General features: G+C 38.5%; 1 protein-coding gene across 1 annotated transcript in view; it reads left to right on the top strand.

Moving 5' to 3' along the window:
- The first annotated feature begins 2893 nt into the window (after positions 1–2893).
- The window catches only part of LOC118838706 (glutamate carboxypeptidase 2-like), an 82369-nt gene continuing 64339 nt past the window's right edge, over positions 2894–20923 (top strand). The window contains exons 1-2 of the mRNA XM_036746067.1: positions 2894–3266; positions 17620–17728. Of these exons, the coding sequence (XP_036601962.1) occupies positions 3152–3266; positions 17620–17728 (224 nt within the window). The 5' untranslated portion in view covers positions 2894–3151. The remainder of the gene's footprint in view (positions 3267–17619; positions 17729–20923) is intronic.

Genomic DNA, 20923 nt, shown 5'->3' with positions numbered 1-20923 from the left:
TGAAGTCCAACCAAACCTGCCTTCTTTCTATTCCACACATGACATTCCATCTCAAGTCTCCGTGCCTTTTTCCTCTAGTTCTTTGTCACAACAAAAATTGCTATAAACATCTTTTTGTATTTGTAGATGTTTCCCCTTGGTCTTGGATCTTTTGGGGACATATGTCCAGTAATGATATTCCTGAGTCAAAGTGTACATACTGTTTAGTGGCTTTGGGGGGTTTAATTCCTAAACTGCTTTACAAAATGGTTAGCTCAATTCACAACTCCAACAACTGTGGATTAATGTGCCTGGCCATCCTTAATACTTCCAGTGATTGTCATTTTCCATTTTTTGCCATCTTTTTAAAATTGGATGAATGTGAGATAGAAAAGCTGGTGTTTAAATTAGAACTTTTTTGTGATTTGGATTTATTTATATACTTGTTTATAGCTTGAATTTCTTCTTTTGAGAACTGCCTATTCATATCTTTTGACTATTTATTTACTGGGGAATGACTCATAAATTCTCTATGTATTTAACATATCTGATCTTTTTCAGAGAAATTTTCAGCAAAAATGTTTTCCAAGCTCAATTTTTCTTCTCATTTTGACTATAGAGTGAGAGTAAAGGTAAAGTAAAAGTAAAGTAAGGCTAAGGAGTACGTATATGTATATGATGCCCAGATATATGATGTGTGTCTGTAGGGATCTGTCTGCATGCAACTCACAAAGAGTCTCTTCCACCCAGCCATCTTGAAGAGAGAATTTGATTCCTGCCAGGAGCGGAGTAGAAGATTGGAATCAGAATCTTGCCATTCTGCTCTCCTTGGAGAAACAGCATTGAGATAGAAATATCTGTTGTTGTTATCGGTGTTGTTGTTTAGTCATTTCAGGCATGTCTGACTCTGTGGCCCTGTTTGGGGTTTTCTTGGCAGATACTGCAGTAGTTTACCATTTCCCTCTCCAGCTCATTTTACAGATAAGGAAACTGAGGCAAAAAATGTTACATGACTTGCCCAGGGTCACACAGCTATTAAGTAAGTGTCTGAGGCCATATTTGAACTCAGGTCTTCTTGACTCCAGGCCTGACTTTTATCTACTTTGCCACCTAGCTGCAGGAATATTTATCTTTCCCCAATATTGTTAGTCTAAGGAAAATAACTGTTAAATTCAAGATGAGTTTCTGATTACTTTCCCTCAGTGAGGAACAGTGGCCCAGCTATATATCCAAAGCTTGACTCCCTTCCCACCAAATGCTAGTTTCCACAATGAATATACACATAGCAAATAGCAATGTTATTTCATCCAACTATATAGCAAACAGAAATCAGATAAATTATACTAATGAGAATATATAAGAAACAAAACAGAGTGAATAAGTCATACCATTGGAAGAGGGGGAGAGAGAGAGAAAGAGAAAGAGAAAGAGAGAGAGAGAGAGAGAGAGAGAGAGAGAGAGAGAGAGAGAGAGAGAGAGAGAAATATAGGTTGAGGATAGGGACAAGATTGAGGTGCTCTACCTATTGGCTTCTTCCTACAGTCTTTCCCTCCCTTCAGGGACGAGATGAGAGTCTAGAACTATGTGTCTTCTTTCTTGAATCTGGAAGCCAAAAGACTAGGATCTCTCTGCTACTAAGCTCTTAGAGGATGGAGGAGACTTGGAAAAGCCTCCTGCAGGAGATGAGATTCCCTTCCTTGAATTGAAGATTCTTGAATTGAGTTAAGATTCTTCCACCAGTTTGTTTACTCTCCTAAAATATTTCATAAGATCTTTGACCTGGAATGGATCTTCAGAGGATCCAAGTTGGAGCTAATCTGAAGGTAGCTCAGGAAGTTGACCAGGAATGAGGGGAATTATAGTTGTGGGAAAAGTAACAGAAAGTATGTAATATAATAATTGATTGAAGGAGTAGTGATTATTTAGCTTGGAAAAAAGGCTAAGCAGGAACATGGCTGCTATGTTAAAACATTTGCATGGCTGTCCTGCAAGAAAGAGTCTTTAGAGGTAGTGTATTGTAAGTGGACAGACAGCAGAGAGTTAGGAGACCAAAGTTTAATCCCAGATCTGACCCTAAGTGGCTATATGACCCTGATCAAGTGCCTTCACTTTTGGAGCCTCAATTTATTTATCTGTAAAATAGTAATAACAGATATTTACCACACTGAGTTGTTGTGGGATTTCTTTTAAATGCTTTGCAAACCTTAAAGCACTGTGTAAATTCCCATACCGAGAGTAGTTTCCTAATCCATCCCCTACTTCAGTGCAGAAATACATCAGCAACAATCAGCCATCCCTTATCAAGCAATTACACTACTATGTGCTAGTTTCTGGAGAACAAAACCCAAAACGAAACATGTTCTACTCTATAAGAGCTGAATTCTACCCGAGAAAGAGACTATTTACATTCATATAAAATGAATCCAAGGTAGTTTAAGGAAGAAGGGCCCTAGAAGCTGAGAAAATCAGGAAAAGCTTCAAATGGAGGGTGATGCTTAAACTGAGTTTTGAAGAAAACTAGGTATTCCAAGAGGTATAGCTGTGGAGTGAGAGCATTCCAGGCCCTGGAGAGAGTGCAACAGCCTGGAGATAGTAGAGCGAGGGTTGGGTGTAAAGAACAAGAAGCATGCGAGTGTAGGGGCTCTCACCTTTATCAAGAGGGCAGGAAACAAGACAATTTAAAACTATATATATTCTTTATAGCAAGCTCTGGGCAATTTCACAGATTGATTGCTTTTTTTATGTTACCACTTGTTAGAATGCTTGGATTCCTCCTTAAGAAGCAACAGTCGGATCACTCCGCCTTTTTCAGAGGCGGGTTGCTTCCAGTCCTCTAGTCGGTCTGTGATGGGCTAAAGGATGGAAAGACCAGAAAAGGTTGTGTCTTTTTTTTATAAGCACCGAGACTCCGCCCAGATTGACCCCCGGTAGCAAAAGGAGAGGCGGGAGCACAGGCCAGCTGGCTCTGAAGCCCGGGCGCTTCTCCAAGGAATTTGGCCCCACTAAGAAGAAGGGGGCAGGGTAGGCGAGGGGGAGGATCAGAGTGCAGGAGAGCGGGAGAAACGTGCGGGCAGGCCCTCGGCATCAGCAGCGGCTGCGGCTGCCCCACCCCCCGGAGAACCTGGAGGAAGACTGGAGGAGAAGGAGACGAAGAAGGAGGAGGAGGAGGACAATGTGGACCCCGCTCCAGAATTCCGTGGAGGTGGCGTTGCGCAGGAACCCTCACCGCCTGTGTGCGGGGACCCTGGGGGTGGCGGTCATCGTCTTCCTACTCGGCTTTCTTTTCGGTAGGCTCCCGCAGGCAGAACGCTTCCCCCGCTGGGCAGCAGGTCCCGTTTCCCCCATCATCCCCTGGGGCTGTCCGGTTAGCTCCCCCTCTTTCTCTACCCCTGGGAAGCGAAGTAGAGGAAAGGGCTAGCAAGGGATGTGAGAGGGAGAGTCAGCCCCAGGCTTACACCGGGGCAGTTGTAGGCTTGCATCCTCCCTCCCCTTCTTGCCCCCCAAAGGGAATTTTTACATCCTTCAACTCTCCCGAGCTACTGGTGTCAAAGAATTAGTAACTACACCCGCTTCTACAATGCTTCTTCTGGGAGGCGGGTCGTGTAGTGGGGAGAGAGTCAGAGTGCCTCAATTCCAGTCCTAGCTCAGATACCACCTGTGTGATTTGGGGCATGTCATTCGCCATCCTGGGCCTTGGCTATGGATCACTGAAGCCGGCCCGTTCTATCTGAGTCCGTGATGGCTCTCACTCCTGCAATCCACAGGGAGCTCCCTCGGTTTTAGCACCTGTGCACGCGAGGCCCAGCCTGCTTTTCAGGAATAACTAGGGTAGATGCCATATCTAGTGAGCACACAGACACACACTGAGAGGCCTTTTTTGTTTTCACTGATATATTTGTTAGCAGCAATATTCCAGGGTTATGACAATGTGTGCTTGGCAGCTAGTTTGCATGCTAGGTACTAGTAGCACTCCTTCAGGTCATTGCAGACTCCTGTCAAATCTCTTTCAACCAGTTTTCGTCACTGGGAGTAAAAGGAGCTCATATGGCACTGCAGGAATTTTTTCCTGACTTTAGTGCTTTTAGAGCCTTTAGTGCTCCTATCCTTCTTTTATTGACAGTATTTAACATTAAGTAAAAATTCCCAAATTCCGAAGTACCTCGGTTTTTCCCCGGGGATATCTTACAGGCTGTGACTCAAAATTGCAGACTTTCAGAGCCATAGAATGTTAACTCTGGAAGGGCTCTTGCAGATAAATGGAGTGGTGGACTTTAGTCACAGAAAGATCTAAGTTCATATTCCACCACCTACAGTTACTAGCTTTGTGGCCATGGTCAAGTTGCTTGTCCTCTCTCAGCCTTAGCTTCCTCTCCTGAAAAATAAGGTTAATACTACCTGTGATACCCATTCCACAAGACTGTATGAAGCTTGGGTAAGCTGGCGTATGGAAAGAGAAGTGCCATGTAAATGTTACATTATCATTATTTAGTTCAGTACCCTCATATACATCTTAAATCTGGGGTTGGCCAGTGTGATGGTTTGATTAGCACCTAATACAATACCTTGCACACAGTAGGTGCCTAATTAATGATTGTTGAATAGAATTTCACTGAATTGACTTCAATTTAGAGGGAACAAAGCTACACTTAGGGGAACACAGTCTAGATCTGAAGCATGAGCCCCATTTCTTCAGCCCTCCACCTGCCTTACTGTAACAGTGAGGTCTGCAGTTATTTTCTATTGTCATCATCTCTTGGTTCCCCAATTACAGACAAGGTTTTTTTTATTTTATTTTTAATTTTTGGGGGGAGAAGGCAGGGCAATTGGGGTTAAGTGACTTGCCCAAGGTCCCACAGCTACTAAGTGTGTCGAGTGTCTGAGGCCACATTTGAACTCAGGTCCTCCTAACTCCAGGGCTGGTGCTCTACTCACTGAGCCACCTAGCTGCCCCCCAGATAAGGTTTTAAATACAAATTCTTGCCAGGATAGCAAATGAAAATTCTTGCTAGGATGTGAGAAATAGCTTCCCTGCCCCCAGACGATATCAGATTGTTATCTGAAAGCAAATTTAGTTAAATTGGTTCAGGATTGAGACATATTTCAGAAAAGGAGAGGTTGTTCAGCTTTCTGGTAGAAGTCAGTCATGGTCAATAAGCATTGATTAAGTGCCTACTATGTACCATAAGCATTTTGCATTGGGGATACAAATACAACACATAAAATAGAACATTAGATCTCCAATTTAGACCTTGCTTCGGGTCCTGATTCTTCTACTAAATATCAGTGTGACTATTGTGTCATCAGTTTCTACCTCTTTGAGCCTGTTTCACCACCTGTAAAATGAGAATGTTAGACAACGTGGTCTCTGAGTTCTAAATCCTTTCAGCCCTAAATCCTGAGATTTAAAGTTGGCCCAGTTCATGATGAATAAAATTTCTGTTTGAGCCAGAAGAAATTTAGTTTAAGATTGAGCTCTACTTCCATCCCCCTTTCTATAATCTTTGTATGCTAAAGGTATGAGCTTATCAGAATTCTTTTAGCTGTGAGGTTTGATTAGGGGTTAATTGTCAGGTGGTATTGTACAAATGCATTATGTAGCACCAGGCTAGAGTAGCCGCCTAGTCAACATATCTATCTAAGAGTGCTTATTGACACTTAATAGAACTTTGAACAGTAGATCAGTTGTACAGTCTTAGCTATATTTCAGAGCCAGTTGTTTGCAGAATTCAAAGTTGTTTCTTTGAGGAGAATAATACTTATTAAAAGTTTCAATAAAGCAATTAAAATCCTCTAGATAATCTAACGATGAACTAATATATGATTTCTTTTCATATATTTTAACTAAAAGCAAAAATAAATGCATTGTAAATATCATACAGTGTTTTGGAAATATTATAGAATGGAATTATGAAAAAAATGACTTCACTGAATAAGTTAGTCAATGGCAAAATCTTGAAATTAAAAAAAAGAACTTCTATCTCTTCTTTCCTCCCCCTCCTCCATCTCTGCTTTTGGTGCTTCTCTGTTCCTCTCCCCACTTTGGCATCTGGTACTGTTATACTGCCCTGGGCCCACTGCATGGGTACCCCAAACAGACTTCCCTATTCTTGTGAATCTTACAGCCTGAGATCCATATACCTGCAACCCCCTACCAGAGCCTATCTGATTTCTTTTATCCTGTCCCTTCAAGGGCTCAATCCTTTGGTGTAGTCTAATCTGATATCTTAATCTGTGCTAATTTAGCATTTTTGAACCTCACTTGAAAAATGAGGATGATAATAATGGTACTTACCTCCTACTATCATGAAGAAAGGATTTGCTAAGCCTTAGAGCAATATCAAAGTATAAGTTAATTATAGGTATTTTTTACCTCATGAACTGCCTTTGAACTCAGCTTTTCTCAAGAAATAATATCTCCATAGGAGTTAATCTGAGTACCCTCTCTCCATTGACATCAACAGAATTCAGTAACTACTCTGGGATGAGACTCCTTATGCAAATTCTTGCCCCAAATTTATCCTTTGGGAGATATCTAGTAAACACAATGGTGTGGTAGTTAATACACCATTATTCTGTTTCACCAACATTCTAACTGGAATTTTGGAAGTAATGACTGAAACAGCCTGAGAGGCAGAGCTAGAAAGATCTAGAATCAGGTCCAGCCTCTTACTCATACTGGATCTAAGTGATCTTAAGCAAATCAGGGCATTTCCATGTTTGGGAGTTCCCTACATTCATACAACTACAGATACCATCCCTATCGCCTACTTTGCCTACCCAGCATGCTTCCCTTCTGGGGGAGAGAAGATAATAAATTACATTTTGGACATGCTAAGTCTGAACTGCCCACAAAACATCAAGTTGGAGCTCTCCAGTAGCTAGCAGTGTGGGATTGTAGATTAGGAGACAGACGGGGGCTGAATATATAGATCTGAGAATAACATTTTATCACTGGCTTGTAGTAAAATAATTTTAAAATGTTTGTAACTGTTAAGTACCATATAAATTGAGGTATAATGGTTGCACAATCTGTCTTCACCAGTGTGGGTACTGGGCCCGTTTGATAAATGACTTTTACAGTATCTCAGCTCCTCACCCACCTGGCCATTGACCATCATCATTACCAGAAACACCACCACGAGGGTCAGTTAGCTAAACTATTATAAAACTCCATTTGGAAGGTCTGTGGTTGCTATCTTGCAACTGATATCTATCAATTTCTGTCCCAAACCTTGGCCTGGAGCACAGATGTCTTGTCTTTGTGGCCTCCTTATTCAACTCCACCCTCACAATACCTTTGTTTCCTCAGATTTTAAACAGTTGTGCCCATAAATAGTTAAAATAGCCTATGAAATGAGCTCCAAATGCTTAGTGGAGAGTTGTATTGATTAGATAATGTACCTCCCTGGGGACTAGCTGTTCAAAACCTGCTTCTTCTGAGTCTTCCTTTTCAAAAATCTAAATAACTACATTTCTACACCTAATAAAAGCAAGGGAAAGGAAAGAGAGGCAAAATCCTTCCTGTGTGAGCTTCTGATGTGTTCAATTCCAGTATTTAAGTGACACTTTACTACCAGGGAACTAATTCTGCTTGTTTCCTTGATGACTGTAAAAGCAGAACTAGATTTATCACTTTCTGTCAAATGTATTACAAAGAGAGCTTATATCCTGGTGATATATGGCAGTCTCTTTAGTAATAGCCTACTTTTCTGTTCTGTTTATTTTTAAGAAAAGGAAGAATATGGTTGCTTATGCTTAGTGAGCAAATATGTATGCTTTGTGAACAACCTTGAGAAAATCTAACATTTTGAGAAATATTTGAATTTTTAAAAAATTCTATCTACATTAACTGTCACTTCTTATGGTGTCATTTAATTTGTTTAAAAATCTATTTTATTCTGAACTTAAGAAATAAAACAAACATTTCCATAACATAGTATGATGGAAAAAAAAGATGACTGTACATGAAACTGCAAATCTATTATATATAACTTGCAATGCCTTTTAAGTATATTATAAAGTTATCATGTAACTTTGTTTTTTTCCTCCCCCACCCTAGAGATGGCCACCATTAGACAAAAAAGTGTATATGTATATGTGTATATGCACACACATACACACATACACACACATACACACACATGTAGAACCGTTCTATACTTATTTCTTTCTCTGGATGCAGATAGCATCTCCCTGCGAAAGTCCTTTGTAGTTAATTTGGGTATTTATAATAGTCAAATTGCCTTAGTCACTCAAAGTTGTTAGCTTTTTAAAATTAACTATTTTTTTTTAGTTTACAACACTCAGTTCTACAAGTTTTTGAGTTTCAAATTTTCTCCCCCTCTCTCTCCTCCTCCCTACCCCCCCAAGATGGCATGTAATCTGATATATTTTCTACATATACCTTCACATTAAACTTCTTTTCCCAATAATCAAATTGTAAAGAAGAATTATAACCAACGAAATGAACCATGAGAAAGATGTAACAAAACCAAAAATAAAATTAAAAAAAGAGCAAATGGTTTGCTTCAATCTGCATTCAGATTCCATACTTCTTTCTCTGGATGTGGATAGCCTTTTCCATCATGAGTCTTTTGGAGCTGTGTTAGAACCTTGCTTTGTTGAGAAGAGCCAAGTCTATCAAAGTTAGTCATCACAGAAGCAATGTGTTTGTGGTTATGTATAATGTTCTCCTGGTTCTGCTCCCTTCACTCATCATCGGATCATACATATAAGACTCTCCAGGTTCTTATGAAGTCCATCTACTCTTCATTTGTTATAGCACAATAGTATTCCATTACATTCATATACCACAATTTGTTTAGCCATTCTCCATTTGATGGATATCTCCTTGATTTCCAATTCTTTGCCACCACAAAAAGGGCTTCTATAAATATTTTTGTACATATGGGTCCTTTTTCCCCTTGTACGATCTCTTTGCAATATAGCCCTAGAAGTGGTATTGCTGGGTCAAAGGGTATGCACATTTTTATAGCCCTTTGAATATACTTCCAAATTGCTCTCCAAAATGGTTGGATCAGTTCACAACTCCATGAACAATGCAATAGTGTTCCAGTTTTCTCACATCTTCTCCAGCATTTATCATTCAAAGTTGTTCTTAACAATATTAAAATAATACCTTTAGGCCCAGAAATACCTATTAGGTCTTTTCCCCAAGATGATTAGGGGAAAAGCAAAATAACCTATATTTCCTAAAATATTTGTAGTAGCTCTTTTTGTGGTGATAAAGGACTGGAAATTGCTGGGATGCCTGTCAATTAAGGAAGGACATAAGAAGTTGTATGACAAGATTGTGATAGAATGGGTGTTGTCCTTTATACTCCAAGAGAACCAAAGTGACATCACTATGCTAGAGTTAAATTTCATTGTCTGACTGTGACTGATCAGACCAATATGAGCTCGAAATGCTGTCCCACAAGTCGATAATACTATGCTAGAAGAAGTTATGAGCTCAATGATCTTAGACAAACATGAAATAATGAAGAGTGAAATTAGCAGAACCAAGAGAAGAGTGTATACTGTAACGGCAAAATTGTTTTATGGTACCATTTTTTTTTATTTGCTTTGTACAACATTGGATTCGAAGCCTGAAGATCTGAGTACCAGTCCCCATTCATTCACTTTTCATTGCACTGATATTTGGCAAGTCACACAACGTCTCTGAGTCTGTTTCTTCGTCCATAAATTATTAATGGTCATTGAAATCCTGTGTTTTTTTTTTAATCTTTCATTGTTCTTAGCTCCCTCTACTGAACTTTAAGGGTTTTGTTTTCTTTTTTCCTTTAGATTATGCTTGCAGCAGGGGTGGGGTGGAGAGAAGGGTTGGGGGTATGTCAATCATAATCATATTTAGCTTTAGAAATATTAGCTAACACCCTCAAAACAATTCTTTGAGTTATATCATTGTTTTTTGTATTAGAGGGCTGCTGATGTCATGGTGATTGCCTAAGTCCAAGTGACAGATCATAACAAGGGGGAATTAGAATCTTTCTGGCATTCAAAATAGGAGAGAACCTAGTTGCTAGTTTGATGTGCTCAATTCCAGTATTTAAGTGACACTTTACTACCAGGTAATAAGTTCTGCTTGTTTCCTTGATGACTGTAAAAGCAGAACTAGACTTATCACTGTCTGTCAAATGTATTATAAAGAGAGCTTATAGCCTGGTGATATATGGCAGTCTTTTGTTCAATGGGTGTTTTGAAGCTTAGCTGTTATTACATGATTTTCTTTTGGGATGTAGGAGTCTTTCTATGTGTAAGTTTTTCTTAACGCCATAAGACAATTGAAATGTACTTTATTTTGGTAGAATGAAGAATCCACAGTTTCTTTATCTTTCTAATTTTGTTTTTAGCCATCTTAATCAATTTGTTATACATACTTTGTTCTCCATTTACTTCCTCTGATACATTAAATTCTGCTTGTCAGAATCCTCAAACACATTTCTTCATCCCCTTATATCCTATGCACAGGAGACTGGACCTATAATTTCATTAGTATAAGGCTGGTTAAGGAAACTCCCTTTCCCAATGTAGGACAGCATCTTCTGTACAACTTAAAAGATTAGACCTTTGCCAGTAGGACAAATAACTACCTGACTACTCCTTTAGTAATGAAGCACATGCTTCTGAAGCTTATTGGCCAAAGAATTTTAGATTTAGAAAGCAGAAATAGACAGTTCCACTTTCTTTCTTCACCATGACCAGTGTCCCTCCCAAGGGCGATATCATCCCTTCTCTGGCCCTTTGTCCTACCCAACACTCTGAGGTCCCCTAGGAACTCACTATAGCATCAGATGCTGCCCATAGATGCCCACCATTCTCCCAAGAGAAGGCTTCTTTTCAATTAGCAAACTTTTTCTGAACTAAACCAACCATGAATATTCCATTGCCCACTGAAAAGACATACCTTCTTCTGCATGTAAATTCATTTCAGGGGCATCCTTTCTCCCAATCTGGAGGTATGCTACCCCATATTCTAGTGCTACAGCCCTAGGTCCTCTCCTCTGCTGCCTATATCCCATCCTCTTGAAGATTTCTCCCTTCACTTCCAATAGTCAGTCAATAAAAATTTATTAAATGCTTGCTATGTGCCAGGCACTCTGCTAAGCACTGGATTAGATTATAGGAATCATCAAACCTTTACCATTCATTTGTGGACTTAGTAAATGGTATGTTACTAAGTTCTTTCTGTCTCCTCTCCCTTCCCTTATGCTACCTCCTATGTAGCTATTCTTCCCTATAAAAGACATTGATTCATCTTCATGATTTATTCCCCTACTCATAATTGATGACCCCCTCTATTCTCCTCTAATTTTAATGGGCATTTCTTTTGTCTTTCTTGAACTAGGGGGTCCAAAGATAGAAAATACTTCAGAGGACCTAGTGTCCAATCCCAAAAGAAGGTAAATTGGAATAAAAATACCTAGACTTATTTCATATTGTTCCCTTTCATACATTCTATCTCCCACCAAACTAGAGTTCTAGCTGATCTTTGAACCCCAACATCCATCTCTTCCTTCCATGCATTTACATAAGCTGTACCCTATGCTTACAATATATTCCCTCTTCATCTCTACCTCTCAGAATCTTTGTCATTCTCAAAGGCTCCACTCAGTGACCACCTCCTCTGTGAAGCTTTTTTTGAAATCTCCATTTGTTATTGTTTTCCCCCTACTCAGTTTTTCTTGTTCTGTACTTATTTGGATACATGTATTTCTCCTCTTTCTTCCCTCAACCATGTAAACTCATTGTAGGTTGGGACTCTTTTGTTTTTGTTTAATTCCAAGGTCTAGCACATATATATTAGTTATATGTTTATTGGATTTGGATGAAATTCATCAGAGAAGGTTATATGTCATAGTGAATAAATGGATTCACCATAAAATGTCAAAGAACCTGAGATGCACTTTGAAGGAATCATGTAATCTACCACCTCTAGTATTTTAGAATTGAGGAAAATGAATCCCATAAAGGTAATGTGATTTTCCCAGGGTCATATAACAGAGCATATATTCTTTTCTGTTCACCACTTTAAGGAGAATGGTATAATGGAAAGGTGACTGTATTTGAATTTTTTTTAAATTTGACTTTAAGGATGGTTCTACTACTTATTACTTATGCAACCTGGTACAAATCACTTGGCCTTTTTGGGTCTCGGTTTCTTCATCTGTAAAGTAAAGGATTTGAATCAGTTCCTTATAAATCTATATATTCTTTGATCCTCTTGCTTTTTTGTAACATAGATTTCTGAAAATGATAATTCTGAAGAGATCAATTAGCCAAAATATTTATTGAGTCTGTTGTTCCTGGAACTGTACATATATGTAAAGCTAGGTCACCCAGTGGGTAAGAGTGGTGGACTTGAAGTAAAGAAGCTCTGAGTTCAAATCCCACCCCAGGTACTTGCTAGCTGTGTAATGTTAGGCAAATCACTTAACTTCTCTCAGGCTCAATTTCCTTATCTATAAAATGGCATAATAATAAAAATAACAATAATAATGCCTATATATATGTGTGTGTGTATATATATATATATATGTGCATATATATATATATATATATATAAAATACTCTCAGGGTTGTTGAGGTTGTTGTGCTTCACAAACCTTAAAGCTAGCTATTATTTATATTATCACTATTTAAAGGCAAAGTAAAGGGTTAGGGTAGAAAGACCTATAAGATGCGGGCCTTGCCTTTGAAAAATCCATCCTGGAGAAAAGACAAAAAGAAACAATTCAGTAATTGTACAAGATATCATTTAATTGAATTGATGATGGGGTTTTCTTTTTCCTTTGCAATTCTGCCTCAGTTTGATGTATATTCAATATATTAATCACTGAATTGATATGAAAAGGGCTAAGCCATGGGTCCCATTGTAAATGCAGTTAAGACAATGGGAGAGACTAATGGAGCTTATATAGCACATAGTAGGTGACATGACATGTCATGTGTGGATGCCATGAACATAAGAGGACTTCAATGTTTTTTGCTAGTAATGAAGTTGCTTATTTGTTAGTGAATGAAACATTTCCAAGTTCAGTCCCCACGATGACCTTTGGTTGCTTCCCAGGGCTTTGGAGTTAGGAACACCATATGTTATTGTTCTTAACTGGCACAAAATTACTAGGTACATTGTGTAAAATTGTTGGGTAGATCACATTTCAGGATGTATTTTGAATACACTCATCTGCTTGGATTCTTTTTTAAAATTATCTTTTTTGTTGTTAATTCGAACTTGGCAAACATTGATAAACATGAGCATTTCCGTATACAAAGAAACTTAGAAAAATAGACTTGTCTGTGAAACCATAAATCCCCATTACATACAGATTGCATTTCTTTGCAAAATTAGATTATTTGAGCACATTGATTTAAAATCTGTCCTCCTTGTCTGTCTACTTCTGAATCTCCTTCATGTTGCTCAGTCATTTTGATCATGTCACCCCATTTGGGGAATGGTTTGCCATTTCCTTCTGCAGCTCATTTTACAGTTGAGGAAAATGAGGCAAACAGGATTAAGAGACTTGCCCAGGGTCACACAGCTAGAACATGTCAGATACCTGATTTGAGCTTAGGGCTTCCTGACTCTAGGCTTGGCACTGTATCCATTGTGTTATCTAGATGCCCTTTAAATGCTAAAATGGCCGTCTTTTTTGGATGGCTGTCCCTCTATTACCTACATTATCTCCTCCCTCAATTAGGGAAAGACAGTTATATCAAATAAGAACATTCAAGCAAAGTAAATCTACATATTGGCCATACCTGAAAATATGTTTCAGTCTATACCTTGAGACCCCCATCTCTTTGTCAGGTGGTAGGTGGCATGCTTCATACTTATTCCTCTGGAGTTATGGTTAGTCATCACGTTGATCAGAGTTCTTATGTCTTTCGATTTTGTTTTTTCTTTTCAGTGTTGTAATTATTATAAAATTATTCTCCTGAGCTGACTCAGTTTACTGTGTCAGTTCCAAAAAGTATTCTCATGTTATTTTGAATCCTTCCCTTTCATCATTTCTTATGGCTCAGTAATATTCCATTACTTTAATACATCATAATTTTTTCAGCTATTCCCCAATTTATGGGCATCCATTTTGTGTTTAGTATTTTTTTAAAAAGTGCTGCTATAAATGGGTTTTTTATGTATTGGTCTTTTTCTTCTTTCTTTGATTTCTTTAGTGTATAGCACTAGTAGTGATATTGTAAGGGGAAAGGGCATATACAGTTTAGTGGTGTTTGGTTTATATCTTTCATTCTTGAAGAGGACCATGACATCAGGGAAATGATGACATGACTTGCAGTTGACTTAGTTGAGTGAGGGAGGGCTGTACAAAATCACTAGCCTCATTTTCTCCTCCAGAGCCATCTGGGTCCAGTGGCCTGATATTCACCAGGATGACTGGAGATGGCCCAGGATGCATTGGTAGACCCTGGCCCTTTTAGGCTAAGGTCCTTTCAGGTGTTCAGTGTGAGTGAGGTAACTGCCATTCACTGAATATGCCTATGAATGGGTATACACAACCTGTGAGTAGCCTCCCCTTCCCTGCCCTCCCCTCCCTTGTCATATTCCCATGGCCGAAGACTGCCTCTTTTACTTTGGGTTTCCTGGCTAGATTTCTTTCTCAAAAACCAAGCCTTAAACCCACCTCACTCTGGAGCTCATAGATTGGACATTTTTTTTTAAGTTTTTTATTAAAGGGGACATCCCTTGATTAATTTCTTAAAGAGGCCTATTCACTGAATGGATGTTACCTCACTCGCAGTGAGCACCTGGAAAGACCTTAGCCTAAAAGGGCCAGGGTCTACCAATGCATCCTGGGCCATCTCCAGTCATCCTGATGAATATCAGGCCACTGGACCCAGATGGCTCTGGAGGAGAAAATGAGGCTAGTGACCTTGTACATATGTTAAAATCTGCAAATTAAAGAGATTTGAAATCTTTTTAAAAAAGAAATTTGAAAAGAGAAACTCAACTACAGAAGGGCTTTCTCAATAGGATTATTTGGAAATTCAAATAATGTAGATTCAGACCTTTTTCCCCCTGCAGTATCCGGAAAAAGCATTTATTAATTAATCAGTGATTATCAAGGATGTCATCTTGGAAGGAAGTTTCTGCCTTGTTTCTGGATTCTGGGCTTGGTGCTGTACTATTTTAAAAATTTTATCACTGACTTGGATAGAGGCATAAATGAGATGCTTATAAAATTTGGAGGTGACATAAAGGTAGTAGAAATATCTAATATGTTGGGTGATAGTTAAAATTTAAGAATATCTCCACAGGTTGTTATATTCAACAGAACCTAATAAAAAGAATGAACTAAAAATGAAATTTCCCATTTGAGTTCAGAAAATCAATTCATAAATATAAATTAGGTGAGCTTTAGTATATGGTATATTCCTTGGAGTTTTGATAAATTGACCTTAATATAAGCCAATTTTGGTATATCATAGCAAACAAGCATAATGAGACCTTAGACTGTATTAAGAAAAACATAGTGATGGGTCTAGGAACTCTTGCACACGTTCCTGAGTGGAAAAATCCTGGTCAGTTAGAGAAAGGCAAGCAGAGTGGAGAAAAGCCCGAAGATGACCATGGTACCTCTCTTCGAGTATTTTAAAAAACCAACATGTGGACCTCCTCCCTTATGGGGGTGTGCCCAAGTCTTGCAAGACAGGTCGAGAAACTGTGATAGTAGAAAAATTTGCAGCTTCTAAGACCTCCTTATCAGCTCCTCCAGACTTTATAACGAATTTTGCTGTATGTACTGTAAGCAAAGACGTTTGCTTTCAGTGGTACCTACCCCCTCTAGAAAAACCTCCAAAGGAAATAGAATCTATGATCATGCTGCTGTATGCCATTAACACAAAACCCGTTAAGATTTATGATGCCCTTGAGTTCAAAGACAACCATATATATGCTGGATCTTACTGGCTTTCTCTGGACAAGGTGATGGCCTTACATGAAAAACTATCTGGCCTCAGGCAACAAGCTGAAATGTTGTTATACACGTGTCCGTTGTCTCCAGAAGGAAAGTCATTTGATTCCTCTACAAAAATCAACCCAGATGTCCCTGAAAATGTCATGCTCACTAAAGAAATGAAGACTACGCTTTTTGAGTGTTGCGCTGAGATAGAATGTCTGCTTTTGCAACGTGAAGACTTGCCCCTAAAAGTTGAGATCCTGATGGAGACAGCCCAGGGCCCGAAACGCAAGAGGTGGCAGAGAGATGGTCTCCCTATATCCCTATGCATTCTCATAGATTTCTCTCACGCTTGGAGAGCTCTCCACTTTCATCTCTTGGAACCAGTGGTGGCATGCTAGTAAATGTTCAACAATTGGCTGGGGGTGGGGTGGGGTGGGACAGAGGCAGGGGATATAAGCCCAACAGCCTTTGAAGTGGAATCTGCATCAATATACATTTTCTCCATTGCTTTCTTAAGTCTAGACAATCAACAAAACCAAGAATCCAGTCCTGATTTGTAGCATTACGACATTTTCATGCTGACAGTTTTGACTGAGTTCTGCCCAGCTGCCTCCAGCTCATTTCTGCTTGGAAGCTGTAGCTCCCTTGAGGGCTTGCAGAGGTGCTCCCTCCCACCTGGAGGGATCTTCTGAGTCTCCATGTTATCCCTCCCCCCCTCCCCACATACACACAGAGTCATTACTTCCTATTTACTTTATACCCATTTTCTGTTATTTTTATCTCTCTTCAGGTTGTTCCCCCTCATTAGAATTAGAGGTCCTTGAGGGCAGGGCCTGTTTGGGTTTTTGCCTACGTGGCCCCAGCACCTTGGATAGCCTTAGGCACTTGGTAGGGACAAGAACTGGACCTGTGACTTCAATGGTTCAGGGAAGTTCCTGGAAAAGAAACTTTCTCTACCAATTAAAGTTAGCATCTTGTGTGTAACTTAGGGTCTCAGGCAGTTGCCTGGAGCATTAAGAGGTTAAGTGACTTACCCTAGGTCACACAGCTAGTATGGGTCAGAGGCAGGACCTGAACCTTTCAACCCAGGACTTCCTGGCCAGCTTTCCCTAGTCTATATAATAGAACCTTTGTATGGTACATAGTCGGTCTAATAAATGCCTGTTGAGTTGAAGAGGAAAAAAAAAAAACCAACATGTGTAAACAAGGGATTTGATTTGTTCTACTTGGCCACAGAGTAGAAAATAAGGAACAATACATGTACTGTGCATTAAAGCAGGTTTAGGCTTGATATAGCAAGAAGCTTACTCATACTTATTGCTATATAGAAGTATTTAATGAGTTGTCTTGGGAGACAGTGGGTTTCATCTTACCAGAGGTCTTTGAGCAAAAACTAAATTAACAGTTGTCAGGTATGGTGCAGGGAGGGATCTTTTTCCAGTATAGGTTGGCACTGAGGTCTCTTCTAACTCAGAGATTCTGTGATCTTTTGGTGACGATAAACAATTTTGGCAAATGTGGACAATATAATATAATGATTTTTTTCTTTCAAAAAGCTAAATTATGTCAAACCTGTGTCAATGATGAATCTTTAAAAAAATTCGTGAAATTATTTAATTTCTTTTAAAGCGCTAACAACATAAAGAAAGATTTACATGTGTCTCAACAATTCATTCTGAAATTTGGGTATGTGTTACAGGATGGATTGCAAAACCCACCGGTGAAATTAATACCATAATTCCGCGCCGAAATATGAAGAAGGCATTTCTGGATGAATTGAAAGCTGAAAACATCAAAGCATTTTTATAGTAAGCATATTTTTTTAAATAAATATTCAGCATGTTATTGGTTAGAATAGTTGTTTTTTCTAGAAATGTCCCTATCTTGAATAACCTATTCAGGAAGAAACTTGGCATTTAAATGCTTGCATACATGTTGAATTATCTTGTAATGGTGTCATATTTCACCTGGCAAGAAAATACTATTAGCCACACTTCATGATTTTCCCCTTTCTTTGCTTCTCATTGAGAATTCAGTGGAGCATAGTGTGATGATGGACTGAAGCAAAGTGGCAGTAGGGATGGGAGAGAGGGAGTATCTGTGGAGACAGAGATACTTAATCACAAAAAATAGAGCCGTGTTCAGTGCAATGAGGTGGAAAGTATGCTGGATTTGGAATTGGAGGACCTGGGTGTGAATCCCTGCTCTTTCATTTACGGTGTATTTGACTCTGGGCAAGTTGTTTAACCTTTCTGGGTCTCTGATTCCTTCTCTATAACATAATAGCTACCCTCAAAATTATCCTCTGCTTTGAAATCACTGCTGTCTTTGGTATTTTGGAAAATTAATAATACACCATTCTTACTATAAATAAATAGCATTGCCCTCCTTTTATTGATTAGCATATTAGAAGTGGGTGTGGGTGTAGGTGTGGTGTGTGGTTGGGTGTGTCCCAGATGCTTAAAATCACTTACAAACGGATCTAATCTGAAAGATTCTTGACACTGTTTAAGTAATAAATTTATAACTGTCAATTATAATCTCAATTATAATCTTAAAATAAAAAATAAAGTAGTGAATATGGTAATACATTTTAAATGAAGAAAAACAATAGCTAGCATTTATGTACTGTTTTAAGGTTTACAAAACGCTTTAAAATGTAAAACTGCCAGGAAAACAATATGCAGGACTACAGCCATGCAAATGGAAAGAAAACTGCAATAAAACAATTAAAACTATAAAATAATTAAAAATAAGCATGGTAGAAAAGAAGACATACAAGAAGAAATCTTCCTTCAATCCTTTCAGAGGTTGGGATTAACAGGTGTGGCCTATTGCATATAACATCAGATTTTGTTGATGTGTTAATTGGTTTTGCTGAATGTTTTTCTCTCCTTTTTATAAAAATTCTTTGTTTTTAGGAATAGATCTCCAGAAGGGGAATGGGGGGGGGGGGGGCCAGAAGGAATCTAGATAATATAATCATATATACAAAAAAAGAATGTAGTCAGAGGCTTAGCTGTCGGGAAGACTTTAGCTACTGGGCTGGAGTTGCTGATTTTTTTTTAGTCAACTCGTTGCTGATTGACTGGAGAAAGGCTGAAACTCATTGAAAGACAGCTGAATTTCAGGTATTGCTCCAGACATTTACTAGCTGTGTTACTCTGGGCAAGTCACTTAATCCTGATTGCCTCTCCACTCACCAAAAAATCAACCACTGGACTGGATTATAGCTCACTGGCCATTCTTCCAAATATATTAACAAAATGCCCTTTCTGCTCTAATGCTATCATTGATCTCACCAAGCAAGTACCCAATGTTTTGTGTTCAGAAACTTGGGGTTATATTTGTTTCCTTCCTCTACTTCCCCTGTCACATCTACTAAGTCCTACTGATTTTATTTCTGCAATGTCTCTTTCATCTGTCTCCCATTCTCTAGCCCCACTACCACCATCTGAATAGATGGACTTATTTCCATTTACAGTAGCCTCCTGAGTGGACTTTCTACATACTTTCTCTCCCTTCTCCAATCTATCCTTCATATCACTGTCACATTTCCTTCCTTATGTATGGATCTAATAATCTCTTCTCTGATCAAAACTCTTCTATGACACTCTAACGCAGACCAGTGAAAGTGCAGCTTCCTTTTTCCATCATTCAAAATATTCTATATTAGCATTAGAATATATATTATTAGCACATTTATATAGTCTATATTAGCATTAGTGTATAGGTTATTAGCATATATATAGTCTGTATTAGCATTAGCATATATTATTAACATATATATTAGCACCTATTAACGTTAGCAATATTTAATCTCAAGCCATTACCCTCCATTTAATTTTATGCTCCATCAAACTGGATTATTTTATTGTCCCTCATATATATCTTATGCTTTTCCATTTCTGTGCTTTTGCTTAATATATTATCTGATTTTGGATCTAAAGGAGCAGAAACACTACTCCATACTTAATGTTTGCTTTACTGATGGCCTGTAAACTATCAATAATACAGACACATGAGAAGGATAACATTGCTGCTTATGTCAGTGTTCTGCACTGGCTACCCAAAGCCTCAGATGTCTAAATAGCTTATTAGAAATGAAGCAGCAAATGTAGTTCTCAGAACCGAGTCCTGTCCAGAACCGAAGGCTCGATCTGAATGGCCAGAGCGATTAAGGTCAGCAGGGATTTGGAGGGGTTTTTTTGTTGACTTTTTTTTTCAAATTTGTCATTCTGGGGTTAGCAGCCACCAGGCACCTTCTGAATATACCCCTCATGAGCAAGGTAGGTAAGGATGCACATTAGGGTTGAGAGAATTCCTTTGGCATTATGGGCTGTACTGATAGACTCTTAGTCTGTTTAAGTATTTTTACCTACATATTCTCCTACCTTTGAATGAAAAAGCCTACTCTGGTCAGATACCATCATTTATGTTCCTTATATGGAGAAAATTAAAAAGAAAACAAAACAAAATTCCATATCAAATAGCTATTAAAAATTATAGTATCATGTGTTGATAAGAGATATAAAGCAGTAGACAATTCCCCAAAGGAGAGAGATATCACTTCTGGCAGAGGAGAATCAAAAAAAGCTTCATAGTTAAAATAGAATTTTTTTTTCTAGGACTTGAAGCATGAGCTGTTTTTCTAGACATGTAGAAGTGGTATGAATCAAGACACCAGAGATAGTGGAACTGAGCAAGTTTGATGAATGGTGAGAAGGCAATCTGGCTAGAGTTTAAAGTATAGAATTTTTTGTTCATGGAAAGGAGGTATATGAGATAATGGGTAGGAAGATAAGTAAGCACAAATTTGTAAATGACTATGGGTTTGGATTTTATTGAGTAGGTAATAAGGGTCATTGGAAGTGTATTTAAACAGTGAAGGGACATGATTAGCCTTGAACATTAAGATTAATCTGAAGGAAAGAAAACGAAGAAATTTACATAACTTTATTATATATTTAAAAGGAATGGCAAGTTTCATGTGTAATCATCAT

The sequence above is a fragment of the Trichosurus vulpecula genome, chromosome 2, assembly GCF_011100635.1.
Source record: "Trichosurus vulpecula isolate mTriVul1 chromosome 2, mTriVul1.pri, whole genome shotgun sequence".
Taxonomy (NCBI): Eukaryota; Metazoa; Chordata; class Mammalia; order Diprotodontia; family Phalangeridae; genus Trichosurus; species Trichosurus vulpecula.
Note: the sequence above shows the minus strand (reverse complement) of the source record. Positions and strands in the feature narration are given on the sequence as shown.